Source organism: Nerophis lumbriciformis, linkage group LG06 (assembly GCF_033978685.3).
Source record: "Nerophis lumbriciformis linkage group LG06, RoL_Nlum_v2.1, whole genome shotgun sequence".
Lineage (NCBI taxonomy): Eukaryota > Metazoa > Chordata > Actinopteri > Syngnathiformes > Syngnathidae > Nerophis > Nerophis lumbriciformis.
This window is the reverse complement of record NC_084553.2, coordinates 14,979,031-14,998,450: the sequence shown is the minus strand read 5'-3', so window position 1 is coordinate 14,998,450 and position 19,420 is coordinate 14,979,031. Positions and strand designations below refer to the sequence as shown.

The window sequence follows — 19,420 nt, the reverse complement described above, 5'->3', positions numbered from 1 at the left end:
AGTATTCAGGGTTGACGGACGCATACAGCACACCGTTTCCAAGCCGATCGCTGTTTCTAGCGACAACAAAAAAGTGTCAACAGATACTGACCACAAAGCCTGTGTAATTAAAAATATTCAGTTCACGAATGGAGTAGTAGTGTGTGTTTAACATACAACGACACATTTGCTGCTTTGTCATAGAAACACACCTTTTCCTGTTCAAGGCGAAGAGAGCTCCGACCCCCAGGCAGATAAGCAGGATGAAGGTGATGGGGGCCAATATGAAAGCATAGAGGACTTTTTCATATCCTGTTGTGTGCAAACATGGTCTTGAGTTGCATAGTAGATTAAATAAGGAGATCAAATAGCAAAAACAACGTGTTCTGATGCATGTCTTACGTTCAGCCACGTAGACATCCACCGGGTGTGTCCAGGATCCGTTACCGGCCAGCGAAGTAGCTCGCACCCTCACCGAGTAGTTTCCTGGACTCAGGTTGGACAGACGGACACCTCGCTGGCCTTGGTACATTTGACCCGAAACGCACTCGTGCTTCTCAGTCTGGCTCACACACAAAGACACATACATTGCATCTATTATTAGGCTTGTTAATTTTTTTGCACATATCAGCAAAAAAAAAAAAACTGGGAGGAGCAAAAACAATTACAATATGATACAACGCTGCTTTTTAGACTTTTGAACAAGAGATTATAATCTGGCCAGTATAGTTATTAATCTGCATTCTAAAGTATGAGGTGGCTGACAATGCAGCATTGAGTCTATTGCACTCATAAAGCCCTCCAAAAAAACATCTAAAAAGCGCCAAAAATACTTTATTTACATTTTGTGATCTGAATATTAACCAACTATCAGCAGTATTCTTATTATAAGTAGAGATGTCGTTAAAATGTAATATCGGAAATTATCGATATCGGTTTTTTTTTTGTTTTTTTTTTATTAAATCAACATAAAAAACACAAGATACACTTACAATTAGTGCACTAACCCAAAAAACCTCCCTCCCCCATTTACACTCATTCACACAAAAGGGTTGTTTCTTTCTGTTATTAATATTCTGGTTCCTACATTATATATCAATATATATCAATACAGTCTGCAAGGCATACAGTCCGTAAGCACACATGATTGTGCGTGCTGCTGGTCCACTAATAGTACGAACCTTTAACAGTTAATTTGACTCATTTTCATTAATTACTAGTTTCTATGTACCGTTAACTGTTTTTATATTGTTTAACTTTCTTTTTTATTCAAGAAAATGTTTTTAATTTATTTATCTTATTTTATCTTTTTTTTTTTTTTAAAGTACCTTATCTTCACCATACCTGGTTGTCCAAATTAGGCATAATAATGTGTTAATTCCACGACTGTATATATCGGTTGATATCTGTAGCGGTAATTAAAGAGTTGGACAATATCGGAATATCGGATATCGGCAAAAAGCCATTATCGGACATCCCTAATTATAAGCGTTAATATGAAGGGACTACTTTTAGTGGCACCATGATCACAGAGAGCTAACTAAATTATGCAGCTATTGACATATTGAGCCGGTGAGCTGCTGCATCGCCTCTGAGCTGGTAAAAGTTAATTGTAGATTATAATTAATTCCTCTCACGTGTATAGTAGAAAGTTGTGGTCATAAACCGAGAAGTTGGTCAACTTTGACATCAAACTTAGACCCGGAGATGGAGAGAAAGACACAAAAAGACGCTCGTTTGCACCAACCTTTTTTTCTTCTTTTTTTTACCTGCGTGAGTATCATGATACATTTTTCGTGTAAACAAAAAGATATAAAGATCCCATCATCCAAGTGAGAGCAGACATTGTACACTAAGTAATTGTTTTATTATGTTTGCACATTATATTTCTTGTTTAGCACTTAGCAATACTGCTACTCGCTGGATATGCTTATCACTCAGCTTCTAAAACGTGTAACTCATCCTTTATGTATTCAAGCTAAAAATATGAATATACAATATGAAAACAAATAATGTTAATATTAATTAACAATTACCGTATTTTTCGGAGTATAAATCGCAGTTTTTTTCCTAGTTTGGCCAGGATCCAGTGCGACTTATATATGTTTTTTTCCTTCTTTATTATGCATTTTCGGCAGGTGCGACTTATACTCGGAAAAATATGGTACACAGATTTGTTTTTAAATGTATCTATACTTTTTTTAGACTTTCTAAAAAAAATTATATATGCACCATCACAGATCATACAAATTATATGATGATGTCATATTGACCACGCCACTAGCCACTTCCCCACCGCCACAGGTATGCTGGCAGTCTGGGGGAAACCCTGAATGCACATCATCAACGCTGACACTGCATTTTTAACATGTGTCCATTACTAAACAAATAAAAAACTCCAATGTTCACCGCCACACAGATCACGACCGCTCTCAGGTGTGCTCTATCTCAGAGACCATGTTCGCATATTTAAAGTTTCAAGCACCACATGTGGTCCGGATTTTATTTTTATTACATACCGTATTTTCCGCACTATAAGCCGCGCCTAAAAACCACAAATTTTCTCAAAAGCTGACAGTGCGGCTTATAACCCGGTGCGCCTTATATATGGATTAATATTAATATTCATTTTCATAAAGTTTAGGTCTCGCAACTACGGTAAACAGCCGCCATCTTTTTTCCCCGTAGAAGAGGAAGCGCTTCTTCTTCTATGGTAAGCAACCGCCAAGGTAAGCACCCGCCCCCATAGAAGAGGAAGCGCTTCTTCTTCTACTGTGAGCAACCACCCGCCCCCGTAGAAGAAGAAGCCCCCGGATATTGCGTTTCATTTCATTTGTGTGTTTACATCTGTAAAGACCACAAAATGGCTCCTATTAAGAGACACGCGCACAACGCAGAATTCAAACTCAAGGCAATAAGTCACGCAGTAGAACACGGAAATAGAGCAGCAGCGAGAGAATTGAACATAAATGAATCAATGGTGCGTAGGTAGAGGAAGCAACAAGATGACCTGCGCCACTAAGACAGGGAGACAGCGCCGGACGACATACGCCAACATCTGCCAGTGGATTGTAAATGCCTGGCGGATATATCGGTCTCAACTGTGGTCCGAGCTTTCCGGAAGGCAGGATTCACGGAACTGCTGGACAACAACAGCGACATTGACTCTGATGACTTCGACGAGACGGAGCCGGCCATTTTGGATGCCGTATTCGCCCAACTTTTTAATTCAGACACTGAAGAAGAATTCAAGGGATTTATGGATGAGGAATAATTTCAGAAAGTGAGCTTTAAATCTTTATTTTGTGTGTTGTGTGACATTAACGTTCGAGCAACGTTGAGTTATTGATGTTACTATTGCTCTGCACTAATTTGAGTGTTACTATTTTTGTGATTGCACATTTGCACATTACATTTTGGGGGTGAACAGAGTTGTTAGAACGCTGGTTTGTAATAAATTATTAAAGTTTGACTGACCTATCTGACTGTTTTTTTGACATTCCCTTTAGTGCAGCGTAGGCGCGGCTTATAACCCGGGGCGGCTTATAGGTGGACAAAGTTTTGAAATATGCCATTCATTGAAGGTGCGGCTAATAACCCGGGGCGGCTTATAGTGCGGAAAATACGGTACACTCATTATACCGAGTGTTCTCAAACTCTGGTAAGGGGCTCCATTCGGTGGTACGCCAAAGATTTGATTACCGTATTTTTCGGAGTATAAGTCGCACCGGAGTATAAGTCGCACCTGCCGAAAATGCAAAATAAAGAAAGAAAAAAACATATAAGTCGCACTGGAGTATAAGTCGCATTTTTTGGGTAAATGTATTTGATAAAACCCAACACCAAGAATAGACATTTGAAAGGCAATTTAAAATAAATAAAGAATAGTGAACAACAGGCTGAATAAGTGTACGTTATATGAGGCATAAATAACCAACTGAGAACGTGCCTGGTATGTTAACCTAACATATTATGGTAAGAGTCATTCAAATAACTATAACATATAGAACATGCTATACGTTTACCAAACAATCTGTCACTCCTAATCGCTAAAACCTATGAAATCTTATACGTCTAGTCTCTTACGTGAATGAGATAAATAATATTATTTGATATTTTACGGTAATGTGTTAATAATTTCCCACATAAGTCGCTCCTGAGTATAAGTCGCACCCCCGGCTAAACTATGAAAAAAACTGCGACTTATAGTCCGAAAAATACGGTAATTATTTAAGTAAAGTGTTTTATTTTCCTATATTGAAACACAGTGTTACTGTTCAAACTGTGTGTAATGTTACAGTGGACAAAAATATAATATATACTTGTTAAATAAAACCTCTGCCTTGTTTTAATGAATATTTACGCCTACTACGCAACTGTATTTTAATGTTGGTCATTATGGTGGTATCGACAGTGCGCCTTATAACTCGGTGCGCCTAATGTACGGAATATTTCTGGTTGTGCTTACCGACCTTGGAGCAATTTTATTTGGTACATGGCGAAATGGTAGTCACACAAAAGAGATATGTGTAGACTGCAATATGACGCCAGTAAAAAACATCAAAACTTTAAATGTTCCATTGAAAATATAGAACATTACACACGGCACTTAAAAATCTGTCAAAATGTTTTAGTACGACTTTGAAGCCGCACCGCTTGATGGATTGTCGGCCCATTACGGCTACCGTAGTCAGAGATACAAGTATTACTATGGTGTGTGTATAAGGACCGCAAAATGACACCCATTAGCAGACATTATCTGGCATTTTGTTTCGCAATATTATGCAAAACAAACTTTTCCTACTTTCTGGTACCTACTGATGTGTATTTGAGATCTGCGGAAGTCCTGAAAATTTGCGCACGTCCGCCATTGTAGTCGGTGCCGATGTCGTAGTCCATAAGCTTCTTCTTTTTCTCTATCTTCTTGTTATGGGACATTCATCCTCCGCTGTTGCCATTTCTAATATAAAGTAGTTCTAAATGGTAAATGGTAAATGGGTTGTACTTGTATAGCGCTTTTCTACCTTTTTAAGGAACTCAAAGCGCTTTGACACTATTTCCACATTCACCCATACACACATACATTCACACACTGATGGCGGGAGCTGCCCATCAGGAGCAAGGGTGAAGTGTCTTGCTCAAGGACACAACGGACGTGACTAGGATGGTAGAAGGTGGGGATTGAACCAGTAACCCTCAGATTGCTGGCACGGCCACTCTCCCAACTTCGCCACGCCGTCTAACTTACGGTATATCTCGCCATGGAAGCGCTAAAAACTACCAGTGTAGTGAGTTTACATTATTCACCCTAGGCACTTTAGTTATTAGTAGGGATGTGCGATAATGGCTTTTTGCCGATATCCGATATTGTCCAACTCTTTAATTACCGATATCGATATCAACCGATACCGATATCAACCGATATATACAGTTGTGGAATTAACACATTATTATGCCTAATTTGGACAACCAGGTATGGTGAAGATAAGGTACTTTTAAGAAAAATTTATAAAATAAATTAAGATGAATAAATTAAAAACATTTTCTTGAATAAAAAAGAAAGTAAAATAATATAAAAACTGTTACATTGAAACTAGTAATTAATGAAAATTAGTAAAATTAACTGTTAAAGGTTAGTACTATTAGTGGACCAGCAGCACGCACAATCATGTGTGCTTACGGACTGTATCCCTTGCAGACTGTATTGATATATATTGATAAATAATGTAGGAACCAGAATATTAATAACAGAAAGAAACAACCCTTTTGTGTGAATGAGTGTGAATGAGTGTAAATGGGGGAGGAAGGTTTTTTGGGTTGGTGCACTAATTGTAAGTGTATCTTGTGTTTTTTATGTTGATTTAATTTTGGAAAAAAAACAAAAAACGATACCGATAATAAAAAAACCGATACCAATAATTTCCGATATTACATTTTAACGCATTTGCGCAAATGCGACATCTCTAGTTATTAGAGAGTTCAGGTCGGACGTTTTTTCACGGGACACATTTCTAGCGTTGTTGTTGCACTAGTGAGCCACGGATGAGGAGATGCTGCTCCGTTATTGATTGAAGTAAAGTCTGAATGTCATTAAAACAGTTAGCTCCATCTTTTGACACTTCTTCAACTCCCTTCCTTGCACGCTACAACAAAGATGACGGGGAGAAGACTCTGCCGAAGGTGAGCCACGTAAATAAAACCGCCCACAAAACGGCGCATCCTGAAGCGACTGTCAGAAAGCGACTTGAAGATGATCTGTAAAACAATCTATGCAACATTTTGACCAAAGAACCACCATTACATGATATGTAGACCACAAGGAAGTGTTTTACATTTAGACAAAAAATCATAATATGACTCCTTTAAAGGGGAACATTATCACCAGAGCCCTGCGATGAGGTGGCGACTTGTCCAGGGTGTACCCCGCCTTCCGCCCGATTGTAGCTGAGATAGGCTCCAGCGCCCCCCGCGACCCCAAAGGGAATAAGCGGTAGAAAATGGATGGATGGATGGATTATCACCAGACCTATGTAAGCGTCAATATATACCTTGATGTTGCAGAAAAAAGACCACATATTTTTTTAACCGATTTCCGAACTCTAAATGGGTGAATTTTGGCGAATTAAACGCCTTTCTATTATTCGCTCTCGGAGCGATGACGTCACAACGGGAAGCAATCCGCCATTTTCTCAAACACATTACAAACACCGAGTCAAATCAGCTGTTATTTTCCGTTTTTTCGACTGTTTTTCGTACCTTGGAGACATCATGCCTCGTCGGTGTGTTGTCAGAGGGTGTAACAACACGAACAGGGACGGATTCAAGTTGCACCAGTGGCCCAAAGATGCGAAAGTGGCAAGAAATTGGACGTTTGTTCCCCACACTTTACCGACGAAAGCTATGCTACGACAGAGATGGCAAAAATGTGTGGATATCCTGCGACACTCAAAGCAGATGCATTTCCAACTGGACTGGACAGATCAGCTTTCAGGAAAAGAGAGTGGATGAGGGTATGTCTACAGAATGTATTAATTGATGAAACCTGGGCTGTCTGCACTCTCAAAGTGCATGTTGTTGCCAAATGTATTTCATATGCTGTAAACCTAGTTCATAGTTGTTAGTTTCCTTTAATGCCAAACAAACACATACCAATCGTTGGTTAGAAGGCGATCGCCGAATTCGTCCTCGCTTTCTCCCGTGTCGCTGGCTGTCGTGTCGTTTTCGTCGGTTTCGCTTGCATACGGTTCAAACCGATATGGCTCAATAGCTTCAGTTTCTTCTTCAATTTCGTTTTCGTTACCTGCCTCCACACTACAACCATCCGTTTCAATACATGCGTAATCTGTTGAATCGCTTAAGCCGCTGAAATCCGAGCTAATGTCGCTATAACTTGCTGTTCTAACCGCCATGTTTGTTTGTGTTGGCATCACTGTGTGACGTCACAGGAAAATGGACGGGTGTATATAACGATGGTTAAAATCAGGCACTTTGAAGCTTTTTTTAGGGATATTGCATGATGGGTAAAATTTTGAAAAAAACTTCGAAAAATAAAATAAGCCACTGGGAACTGATTTTTAATGGTTTTAACCCTTCTGAAATTGTGATAATGTTCCCCTTTAATGCCCCTTATAATCCGGTGCGCCTTTTGTATGAAAATAGACCTGAATAGACCCGTTCATCAAAAGATCAAAAATAGACCATTCATCAGCGCCTTATAATCCGGTGCGCTACGGTCCAGAAAATACGGTAAATCAAAGCTTTTTTCTAACAAATTAATCGATCAAATGGTTCCAGTGTCCTTTGGCTTTTCGGTTTCACTTCAAGGAGAAACGTCCTTACCTCAGAACCCAGTTTGAACTTGATCTCGTACATGAGGGTGAGGCCGTTGGGGTGAGACGGTTCCGGCCAGCGCAGGAACACAAAGTCCTCGTGGCCCTCCCAGGTCACCGCGCCTGGAATGTCATCTGCCTTTTCTGGGCAGATGGTGAAAAGAGCGAGAGACTATCAGCAGCGTCATCAGGCTGAAGACAAACACATGTGAGCCGGTTCCACAAACCTGCAGGCTTGGTTCTGGAAAAGACAAACTCAGCGGCGCTGCAGCGCTGCACCTGGCTGTTGCAGGCGTGGACGTCGATGCGGTAAACGGTGAACGGCTGCAGGCCGAAAATCTGCAGCTCGCGCTCGGTCACCGCGCGCTCCAGGAACTCGAACTCGCGCTCCGTCCGGTCCGACTCGACGCCGCTGCCGTTGACCGCGGCCTGCAGGGGAGGAGCGGTGCTGCTGTTGCTGTGCGGCCGGTGCCGGCGAGAGTGGGTGGCGTTGGCGATGCTGAACAGATCTCGGCGGCGACGATCCGGTGGCCTGGGGGGGAAAAAAAGGGACGCGTGGAAAACACTTCAAAAGATGTTTTGGAAAAAAGTCATTAGAAATCTACGGGGAGAAAAAAAGCGCATCACAGGTCTGTTGCTGGTTATTGTCAGGCACAGGCTGAGTGGAAAACAAGAAAGGACATCTTTCTTGGATCCATGTTGATGTCAGAGATGCTGGAAAGCTCACTCAAGACGTCCAGTGTGTGTGTGTGTGTGTGTGTGTGTGTGTGTGTGTGTGTGTGTGTGTGTGTGTGTGTGTGTGTGTGTGTGTGTGTGAGTCATCTGCTTGTTTTCATTGCTTTCTGGACTGCCTTCCAGCCTTGGGGGGTACAACTAGTGAGCATATTGTAAATAGAATTACTGAGCAGATCCAGTCATTTTGTGGCAAGTGAACTTTGACCAACAAACATAAAATCTGTTTGCCTTTAAGAGCTTTTTTCCACTAAGCCGTACGTTTGCACTGCCAGAAGCTCTAAAGGGGACTGAGGTAACACTTGTTGCCACAATATGCTAGCGGGTGAGGTGGCGCTCGAGAAAATATTGACGGCGATTGTTGATCGAGGCAAAATAGAGTGCACTGCTTGGCTGCAACCAGCAGAGGCGCTGTCCATTCAGTCACAAATAGCTTGTGGTGTGACGTCGGATAAAATGATATTCATTGCTATTGATTATCTAAAGGGACAATGAGGGCAGCGCTGCAGCAAGTTGGAGACTATGGAGTTTTGAAGCACTTGGGACCTCGGGTAACTAGAAACTACAAAACTAGTACATGTCATAGTCCCTGGTAATACCTGCTTTTGGCAGTAGAAATGCTCCAAACAGGAAAAGAGCTGAACTGAGTAGGTACCGTGCAGAGGAAAAGGTTCTAAAGCGGTTTAGTACCTCGATTCAACTTTAACGAGTTGAGCTCCAATTGTCCACAGTGACGAGACCAATTTTATCCAAGAGCAGCAAGAACATGGAGCACTGCAGCAAACTGGAGACTGTGGAGCAGTTACCTGTTTTTGTAACTGGTTGTATATGCTTTTGTTGTAGTACCTGCTTTTGTAACTGATAGTACCTGCTTTTGTAGCTGACAGTACCTGCTTTTGGAGCTGACAGTACCTGCTTTTGGAGCTGATAGTACCTGCTTTTGTAACTCATAGTACCTGCTTTTGTAACTCATAGTACCTGCTTTTGTAACTCATAATACCTGCTTTTGAAACTCATAGTACCTGCTTTTGTAACCGATAGTACCTGCTTTTGTAACTGATAGTACCTGCTTTTGTAGCTGACGGTACCTGCTTTTGTAACTGACAGTACCTGCTTTTGGAACTGACAGTACCTTCTTTTGGAGCTGATAGTACCTGCTTTTGGAACTCGTAGTACCTGCTTTTGTAACTCATAATACCTGCTTTTGAAACTCATAGTACCTGATTTTGTAACTGATAGTACCTGCTTTTGTAACGGATAATACCTGATTTTGGAACTCGTAGTACCTGCTTTTGTAACTCATAATACCTGCTTTTGAAACTCATAGTACCTGATTTTGTAACTGATAGTACCTGCTTTTGTAACGGATAATACCTGATTTTGTAACTGATAGTACCTGCTTTTGTAACTGCTACTACCTGCTTTTGTCATCGATAGTTTTTGTAACTGAGAGTACCTGCTTTTGTAGCTGACAGTACCTGCTTTTGTAACCGATAATAGTACCTGCTTTTGTAACTGATAGTACCTGCTTTTGTAACGATAGTACCTGCTTTTGTAACTCATAGTACCTGCTTTTGGAACTCATAGTACTTGCTTTTGAAACTGATAGTATTTGCTTTTGAAGCTGATGGTACATGCTTTTGTAACTGGTAGTACCTGCTTTTGGTGCTAATGGTGCCTGTTTTTGTAACTGATGGTGCCTGCTTTTGAAACTGATAGTACCTACTTTTGTAACTGATAGTACCTACTTTTGTAACTGATAGTACCTACTTTTGTAACTGATAGTACTTGCTTTTGTAACCTATGGTACTTGCTTTTGTAACCGATAGTACCTGCTTTTGAAACTGATAGTACCTGCTTTTGTAACTGATAGTACCTGCTTTTGTAACTCATAGTACTTGCTTTTGAAACTGATAGTACTTGCTTTTGAAACTGATAGTACTTGCTTTTGAAACAGACAGTACTTGCTTTTGAAACTGCTGGTACCTGCTTTCGTAACTGGTAGTACCTGCTTTTGGTGCTAATGGTGCCTGTTTTTGAAACTGATAGTACCTACTTTTGTAACTGATTGTACTTGCTTTTGTAACCTATGGTACTTGCTTTTGTAACCGATAGTACCTGCCTTTGTAACCGATAGTACCTGCTTTTGTAACCGATAGTACCTGCATTTGTAACTCATAGTACCTGCTTTTGGAACTCATAGTACTTGCTTTTGAAACTGATAGTACTTGCTTTTGAAGCTGATGGTACTTGCTTTTGTAACTGGTAGTACCTGCTTTTGGTGCTAATGGTGCCTGTTTTTGAAACTGATGGTGCCTGCTTTTGAAACTGATAGTACCTACTTTTGTAACTGATAGTACCTACTTTTGTAACTGATAGTACTTGCTTTTGTAACCTATGGTACTTGCTTTTGTAACCGATAGTACCTGCTTTTGTAACTGATATTACTTGCTTTTGTAACTGATAGTACCTGCTTTTGTAACAGATAGTACCTGCTTTTGTAACTCATAGTACTTGCTTTTGAAATTGATAGTACTTGCTTTTGAAACTGATAGTACTTGCTTTTGAAACTGATGGTACCTGCTTTCGTAACTGGTAGCACCTGCTTTTGGTGCTAATGGTGCCTGTTTTTGAAACTGATGGTGCCCGCTTTTCAAACTGATAGTACCGTATTTTTTGGAGTATAAGTCGCACCTGCCGAAAATGCATAATAAATAAGGAAAAAAACTTATATAAATCACACTGGAGCCCGGCCAAACTATGAAAAAAACTGCGACTCATAGTCCGAAAAATACGGTACCTACTTTTGTAACTGATAGTACCTACTTTTGTAACTGATAGTACTTGCTTTTGTAACCTATGGTACTTGCTTTTGTAACCGACAGTACCTGCCTTTGTAACCGATAGTACCTGCCTTTGTAACCGATAGTACCTGCATTTGTAACTGATACTACCTTCTTTTGTCATTGATAGTACCTGCTTTTGTAACTGATACTACCTTGTTTTGTCATTGATAGTACCTGCTTTTGTAACTGATACTACCTTGTTTTGTCATTGATAGTACCTGCTTTTGTAACTGATACTACCTTGTTTTGTCATTGATAGTACCTTCTTTTGTAACCTATAGTACCTGCTTTTGTAACCGATAGTACCTGCTTTTGTAACCAATAGTACCTGCTTTTGTAACCGATAGTACCTGCATTTGTAACTGATACTACCTTCTTTTGTCATTGATAGTACCTGCTTTTGTAACTGATACTACCTTGTTTTGTCATTGATAGTACCTGCTTTTGTAACTGATACTACCTTGTTTTGTCATTGATAGTACCTTCTTTTGTAACCTATAGTACCTGCTTTTGTAACCGATAGTACCTGCTTTTGTAACCGATAGTACCTGCTTTTGTAACCGATAGTACCTGCATTTGTAACTGATACTACCTTCTTTTGTCATTAATAGTACCTTCTTTTGTAACCGATAGTACCTGCTTTTGTAACTGACAGTACCTGCTTTTGTAACTGATAGTTCTGGCAACAGTGCAAATGCAGCATTAGCGAGTAGAATCGGACTAAGTGGATACCGTGCAGTGGAAAAGGGTCGGAAGGTGTAACCAGGTGCCCGTTCAAACGTCCAATGAAACAAGAAGCTTACCTTGGTGTGAAGATAGAGTTGTGCAAGAAGTTCTCAAAGACTTTCCGGTAGGAGGCATCCGCGGCCTCAGCTTCCTGGTCTTCCACTGACATTGGGCAAGGGCAGCAGTGGCCTTTATCTGCGCCGTCGGTGTCCAACTTTGTGGGTTTGGTGTCTTCCTCCTGGTCTCCCACGCCGACAGCTGCAATCCTTACAGGGATCTTCAGCTCTGCGCAGGGCAAGGTTAATTTGTTCAAGATGGAATTTTGAGCGGTGTTTAGCATGTGCCGCGAGTACAATACCTTTGGAGCAGTAGTTGTGCTGGTACAGTTCTCGGTCTTCGGCCTGCTGCTGCCAGCGGACCAGGTAGTAGGTTTGGTTGCCGTTGGGGGACAGAGGGGGCATCCAGCGCACCACCAGCTGGGTGGAGGAGTTAGAGTAGGCTCGCACGTCCTGAGGCATGGAGGGTGCTGGGAGACAGACAAAAGTCTACATTGGTTCCCAGTCTGGCAGGTCTTTGCCGATTAACACCTGCTTCTCAGAACTGATAGAGTCCAGAAGAACGCAGACCTCCACTAAGGCCTAACAGTCCGAATTTGGATCAATTAATTGTAGGCCTGTTCCATATGGCAACATTTAATGGTTTGCTCCTTGGCACCACAATCTAACACTCCACATAGTCGTGTGGAAAGATTTTTTTTTTTTTGGCTTAAACCGCTAATAAACAATAATATTTCTGACTGAGTTAAGTTTTATACATACAGTTAAGCATTGTAATATATATATATATATATATATATATATATATATATATATATATATATATATATATATATACATACATATATATATATATATATACACACACATATATATATATATATATATATATATTAGGGCTGTGAATCTTTGGGTGTCCCACGATTCAATTTAATATCGATTCTTGGGGTCACGATTCGATTCAAAATCGATTTTTTTTTTTCAATTCAACACGATTCTCGATTCAAAAACGATTTTTTTTCCCGATTCAAAACGATTCTCTATTCATTCAATACATAGGATTTCAGCAGGATCTACCCCAGTCTGCTGACATGCAAGCAGACCCGTATTTTCCGCACTATAAGGCGCACCTAAAAACCACAATTTTTCTCAAAAGCTGACAGTGCGCCTAATAACCCGGTGCGCTTTATTACGATTCATTTTCATAAAGTTTCGGTCTCGCAACTTCGGTAAACAGCCGCCATCTTTTTTCCCGGTAGAACAGGAAGCGCTTCTTCTTCTACGCAAGCAACCGCCAAGGAAAGCACCCGCCCCCATAGAACAGGAAGCGCTTCACCCGCCCCCATAGAAAAGGAAGCGCTTCACCCGCCCCCGGAAGAAGAAGAAAAAACGCGCGGATATCACCGTACGTTTCATTTCCTGTTTACATCTGTAAAGACCACAAAATGGCTCCTACTAAACGATCCGGGTCATAAAAAGACGCAATCTCTCCATCCGCACACGGATTACTACCGTATTTCACAGCAACTGAACCGCACTGTGGAACGGGAGCACGTACGGTGAATATTCGCTCCACAGGGAATGAGAAGTCATCCTTCACTGTGGTTCTAGCTTGCCATGCTAACTTCCACTCATGGTGATATTCAAAAGGAAGACCTTGCCAAAAGAGACCTTTCCAGCCGGCGTCATCATAAAAGCTAACTCGAAGGGATGGATGGATGAAGAAAAGATGAGCGAGTGGTTAAGGGAAGTTTACGCGAAGCGGCCGGGTGGCTTTTTTCACGCTGCTCCGTCCATGTTGATATATGACTCTATGCGCGCCCACATCACAGATGGTGTCAAAAAACAAGTGAAGCACACAAATACAACACTCGCCGTCATTCCGGGTGGATTAACCAAAGAACTCCAACCGCTGGATATTGGTGTCAACAGGGCATTCAAATCACGACTGCGAACTGCGTGGGAAAAATGGATGACCGAAGGCGAACACACCTTCACTAAGACGGGCAGACAACGCCGGACAACATACGCCAACATCTGCCAGTGGATTGTAAATGCCTGGGCAGATATTTCTGTCACAACTGTGGTCCGAGCTTTCCGGAAGGCAGGATTCACAGAATCATCGGATTCAGCGACACTGAATCCGATGATTTCGAAGAGACGGAGCCCGCCATTTTGGAAGCCACGCTAGCGCAACTTTTCAATTCGGACACCGAAGACGAAGAATTCGAAGGATTTACCGGTACGAATGAAGAATAACTTCAGAAAGTGAGCGCTATGTTTATTTTGTGTGTTGTGTGTTGTGACATTAACGTTCGAGCAACATTACCGGTATGTTGCTATTGCTCTACACCATTTTGAATTTTACTATGTTTGTGATTGCACATTTGTACATTTTGGGACAGAGTTGTTAGAACGCTGGTTTTCAATATATTATTAAAGTTTGACTGAACTATCTGACTGTTTTTTTGACATTCACTTTAGCGCAGCGTTTTTTTGACATTCACTTTAGCGCAGCGTAGGCGCGGCTTTTAGTCCGGGGCGGCTTATTGGTGGACAAAATTATGAAATATGTAATTCATAGAAGGTGCGGCTAATAATCCGGTGCGCCTTATAGTGCGGAAAATACGGTAGTAGATTTTTGTAAAAAGCTTTTATATTTGTAAAGGACAATGTTTTATCAACTGATTGCAATAATGTAAATTTGTTTGAACTATTAAATGAACCAAAAATATGACTTATTTTATCTTTGTGAAAATATTGGACACAGTGTGTTGTCCAGCTTATGAGATGCGATGCAAGTGTAAGCTACTGTGACACTATTGTTCTTTTTTTAATTTTTTTTTATAAATGTCTAATGATAATGTCAATGAGGGATTTTTAATCACTGCTGTTGAAATTGTAACTAATATTGATACTGTTGTTGATAATATTCATTTTTGTTTCACTACTTTTGGTTTGTTCTGTGTAGTTGTTTGTGTCTCCTCTCAATTGCTCTGTTTATTGCAGTTCTGAGTGTTGCTGGGTCGGGTTTAGTTTTGGAATTGGATTGCATTGTTATGGTATTGCTGTGTATTGATTTGTTGGATTGATTAATTAAAAAAAAAAAAAAAAAAAAAAAAAAAAAAAATATATATATATATATATATACCGGTATATATATATATATAATTTTTATAAATTAGAAGTAAATGGAATTTTTGGGTTTAAATGTATGTATTCACCCAAATTTAAGACTCGTCTTATATTCAGGATACAGACATTTACACATGCAAACCAGTAGGTGGCGCCAAACAACTAGTCTCCAAGCAAGTCGAGCTTTTCGTCCCATCTCTCACACAAACAGGCACTCACGCACAGAAAAGTGACCTGAAGAGAGGCATCTGCGACATAGACCTGCTCGAAAAAAAGTGTCTCAAAGGTTGACGCATGTTAGAAAACCAGAGAGTCGTGATGCTAATTTGAAGATAGTAGTTGTTAACGAGGCTGAGTCATCAAACAATAGGGAAATATGAAAACCTTATTTTATTAATTGCTATTGAGTAATTGTTTTTACACTGAAACCAAAATATTTTTGCCTTAGTATAATTCTACAACTGGCTCCTAATTTGGATCAATACGGAAATGACTTTTACATGGAGGAGAGGCAACCTGACTCTCGCCAGATCCTTGTAGTTGGCTGAGCTCCACACATGGATCTGGGACTTCTCAATAGGAGATGAATTTCAGAAGGCGGGGCCTTGTACAAATAAATCCTTGTATGTGATTGGATAAACCACTTGTCCGTTATCTTGAACGACGTGCTACTTCAACCACTCACATCCAAATCAACCCGTGACGCTAATGAGAGCGACACTGGGAAATCCAAAACAGAACAGCAGACATATTGGATAACGACAGAGCGAAAAGTTCTCTGTTCATCTTTTAAAGAATTAATATTCGATAGATTCGACTAAACAGTTGCAATAGCAGAATCAATGTCGGCACACGACTCCTTGCTGCATGCCGCCTTTGTTGTTTGAATCAAACAGTCGCTTCGGCGCTACGTCAAATCGATGAAATCCCGCCCGGCGATCCTGATTGATTCATTATTTTTTGCTATCTTGAAGGAGTTTGCATTGCCCTCGATCCCAGATCCTTGTGTGGAGCTCAGCGAACTGCAAGGATCTGGCGAGAGTCAGGTCAGAGGAGAGAGTGCCTTTCAAAAAATAATGCAGGAATGTGGAACCCCAACTTCACTATTCAGATCTGTGTAGGGGACTCAAAAACAAGTATTGGCTTGCATCTAAACTCTACGATATAAAAGCTCTGATACAAGCAGTTTTGCAGCACATTTATTTGTGCAAAGGACGACAGCCTCTAATAGTCTCCAATAAGCACACATAGTTGGTCCTCCCCTGTGTTGCAAGTTTTGTGGATTCTATATAACATGTTTGTGTGTGCTTATGGCTATTGAGTTTTTTTTTTTTTTACTTGGCCTCAGTCTGGACCCGCTTCCCGGGAGCCCTGTCTGGGACCGAACCTTTTTTTTTTTTTTACTCATGGATGGAATGGGATTGTGCTGAAAATCTGAATTTCCCCTCAGGGAATAATAAAGTAAACGAATAACGAACTAACATACAAACACCGATTCTGTTCATAACTTTTATGGACAGAATTTCTAGGCGCAGTCAAGGCGTTGAGGCGATCTGGTTTGGTGGCTGCAGGATTGGGTCTCTGCTTTTTGCAGATGATGTGGTCCTGATGGCTTCATCTGGCCAGGATCTTCAGCTCTCGCTGGATCGGTTCACAGCCGAGTGTGAAGCGACTGGGATGAGAATCAGCACCTCCAAGTCCGAATCCATGGTTCTCGCCCGGAAAAGGGTGGAGTGCCATCTCCGGGTTGGGGAGGAGATCTTGCCCCAAGTGGAGGAGTTCAAGTACCTCGGAGTCTTGTTCACGAGTGAGGGAAGAGTGGATCGTGAGATCGACAGGCGGATCGGTGCGGCATCTTCAGTAATGCGGACGCTGTATCGATCCGTTGTGGTGAAGAAGGAGCTGAGCCGGAAGGCAAAGCTCTCAATTTACCGGTCGATCTACGTTCCCATCCTCACCTATGGTCATGAGCTTTGGGTTATGACCGAAAGGACAAGATCACGGGTACAAGCGGCCGAAATGAGTTTCTTCCACCGGGTGGCGGGGCTCTCCCTTAGAGATAGGGTGAGAAGCTCTGCTGCTTCTCCACATCGAGAGGAGCCAGATGAGGTGGTTCGGGCATCTGGTCAGGATGCCACCCGAACGCCTCCCTAGGGAGGTGTTTAGGGCACGTCCGACCGGTAGGAGGCCGCGGGGAAGACCCAGGACATGTTGGGAAGACTATGTCTCCCGGCTGGCCTGGGAACGCCTCAAGGTCCCACAGGAAGAGCTGGACGAAGTGGCTGGGGAGAGGGAAGTCTGGGCTTCCCTGCTTAGGCTGCTGCCCCCGCGACCCGACCTCGGATAAGCGGAAGAAGATGGATGGATGGATGGATGGATGGACGTACAAACAAACACATTTTTCTTCTATTTTAGTTAAGTCATTTACAAAAGGTAAGTAAACTTGGTAGGCTTTATGCTACTGGCAGCTACACAACAACTAAGCACACAAAAGCACACAAGCTAGACATACGTAATGCATAGGGATGTTCCAACTAAGAGTTTAATGCTGCCAATGAGTGATATCGGCCGATACCAATACTAATCACATGTATTAACAGTGCATGTTTCACTTTATGTTTTGTAAAAGCTATTAACAATATCAACACATTTTTAAATCTACTTCCTTATTCTCTTGTATTACATACAATTGTCTGCGCAAAACAGTACACTATAACTAAACGAAAGCAAAAACTACTTATTTAAATCCTTTGGTTTTTGTCGTCAGAGTACTCCCGTGTACAGGGACTTGTTTCCTGAGTTTAGTTAGCGGTTAGCTTAGCTATTAGCATGCCTGCACCCGGTTTTCTTTGCCTCTGGTGTAGAACATATTTAACCTTGTCCTAATACTTCATAATGATACTTGATAATGACACTTAAGATACTAAGAAATACAAAAAATATATATATATATTGATGTAATGGAGGTGATTATTCATTGTTTAGGGGAGCGGCTGCACACTGTGTATGGATACACATAATTAGCTGCTAGCGGCTTGTCAGCCAGACAGGATCAACGTTCAGGATCGGCATCAAAAGCCATTAATCTGCAACAGTACATTACGAAAATCGTCCGGTACCACCTTAATAAGTGTCCAGAATTGACAAACATTACATTACTCTAAAACACAACATTTGTCAATATAAACAAGTGTCAAATAATTATATTACTTACACATACAAAGTCTCCAAGGCCGAAGCGAATTAGAAAGTATCCAGTAACAAACGTGTCCGCATCATTCAACTTACATGAGCTTAACTGAATGAATTATTGAGGCTACTAGGTGTCGCCAAAACAATTCCCACTCCACCTCAGCTTAAAGATAGCATAAGTCCATTCCAGATAGGTAATAGATGTGTTATTGTTTTCCATACCAACCATTGCTCTCTATGTGAGCAAAGTATGTATGTACAGAAGAAGGGGGTTTATATGGCCCCATTCGTCGCGGTTTACCTGACACATGAAATGTGACAAATTGGGGGGGTGCACTATCCACTTTAGCCGTCAGATAGCAGTAGAGTGTTGAATATGTTAAATTGTGTTTTGTGGCAATTCCAACTTTGACCCCAGCGTCAGTTGCTATGTAGAGTGGCGCTTTCCATCATTTTTAGCAGACTGCATTGCAGAATTATTCAACCTCCTTCTTCCTCTCACGCGAGATTCACCCAGGAATGAGGCCATATGAATCCCTTCCCTACTTGACGATTCGCGCTGATACTGTATATCAGATCAATATTCAATATCGGTGTCGTATCGAAAGTAAAAAAGTTATGTGGAACACTGAAATGACCTTTGACCCACAGAGCCATGAAGTTTACCTGAGGGGCTGGTGCGGATGTAGACCACCTTGCTCTTGGCGCTGGGCACCTGCTTGTCATCTACCATGAGCGTGATGGCCTTGACGAACACGGCGTACTGCGTCCACGGCTTCAGGCCGGACAGCAGCACGCCGGGGTCCGAGTCCCTGTCCTGGTGCAGCTCCACGTCCACCATGTTCCAGCTGTTGGAGCCGCAGCCGTCCTGGCCCTCGAACTCGGTGATGTTCTGGTAAGGCCTGGTGAGGGACACACGGGTGCG

General features: G+C 41.5%; 1 protein-coding gene across 3 annotated transcripts in view; it reads right to left on the bottom strand.

Annotated features, from left to right (window-relative positions):
• Positions 1-19,420, bottom strand: part of LOC133608520 (insulin-like growth factor 1 receptor) — a 188,038-nt gene that overhangs the window by 32,621 nt on the left and 135,997 nt on the right. For 2 of the 3 annotated variants that reach the window (XM_061963802.2, XM_061963803.2), the window contains exons 8-15: positions 19,162-19,397; positions 12,471-12,638; positions 12,190-12,397; positions 8,036-8,340; positions 7,819-7,952; positions 382-541; positions 192-291; positions 1-56 (exon numbers count right to left, since the gene is read on the bottom strand). The exon at positions 1-56 is cut by the window's left edge and continues 15 nt beyond it. In XM_061963802.2, coding sequence (XP_061819786.2) covers positions 1-56; positions 192-291; positions 382-541; positions 7,819-7,952; positions 8,036-8,340; positions 12,190-12,397; positions 12,471-12,638; positions 19,162-19,397 — 1,367 coding nt within the window. The remainder of the gene's footprint in view (positions 57-191; positions 292-381; positions 542-7,818; positions 7,953-8,035; positions 8,341-12,189; positions 12,398-12,470; positions 12,639-19,161; positions 19,398-19,420) is intronic. The other variant, XM_061963804.2, reaches the window with a different exon arrangement.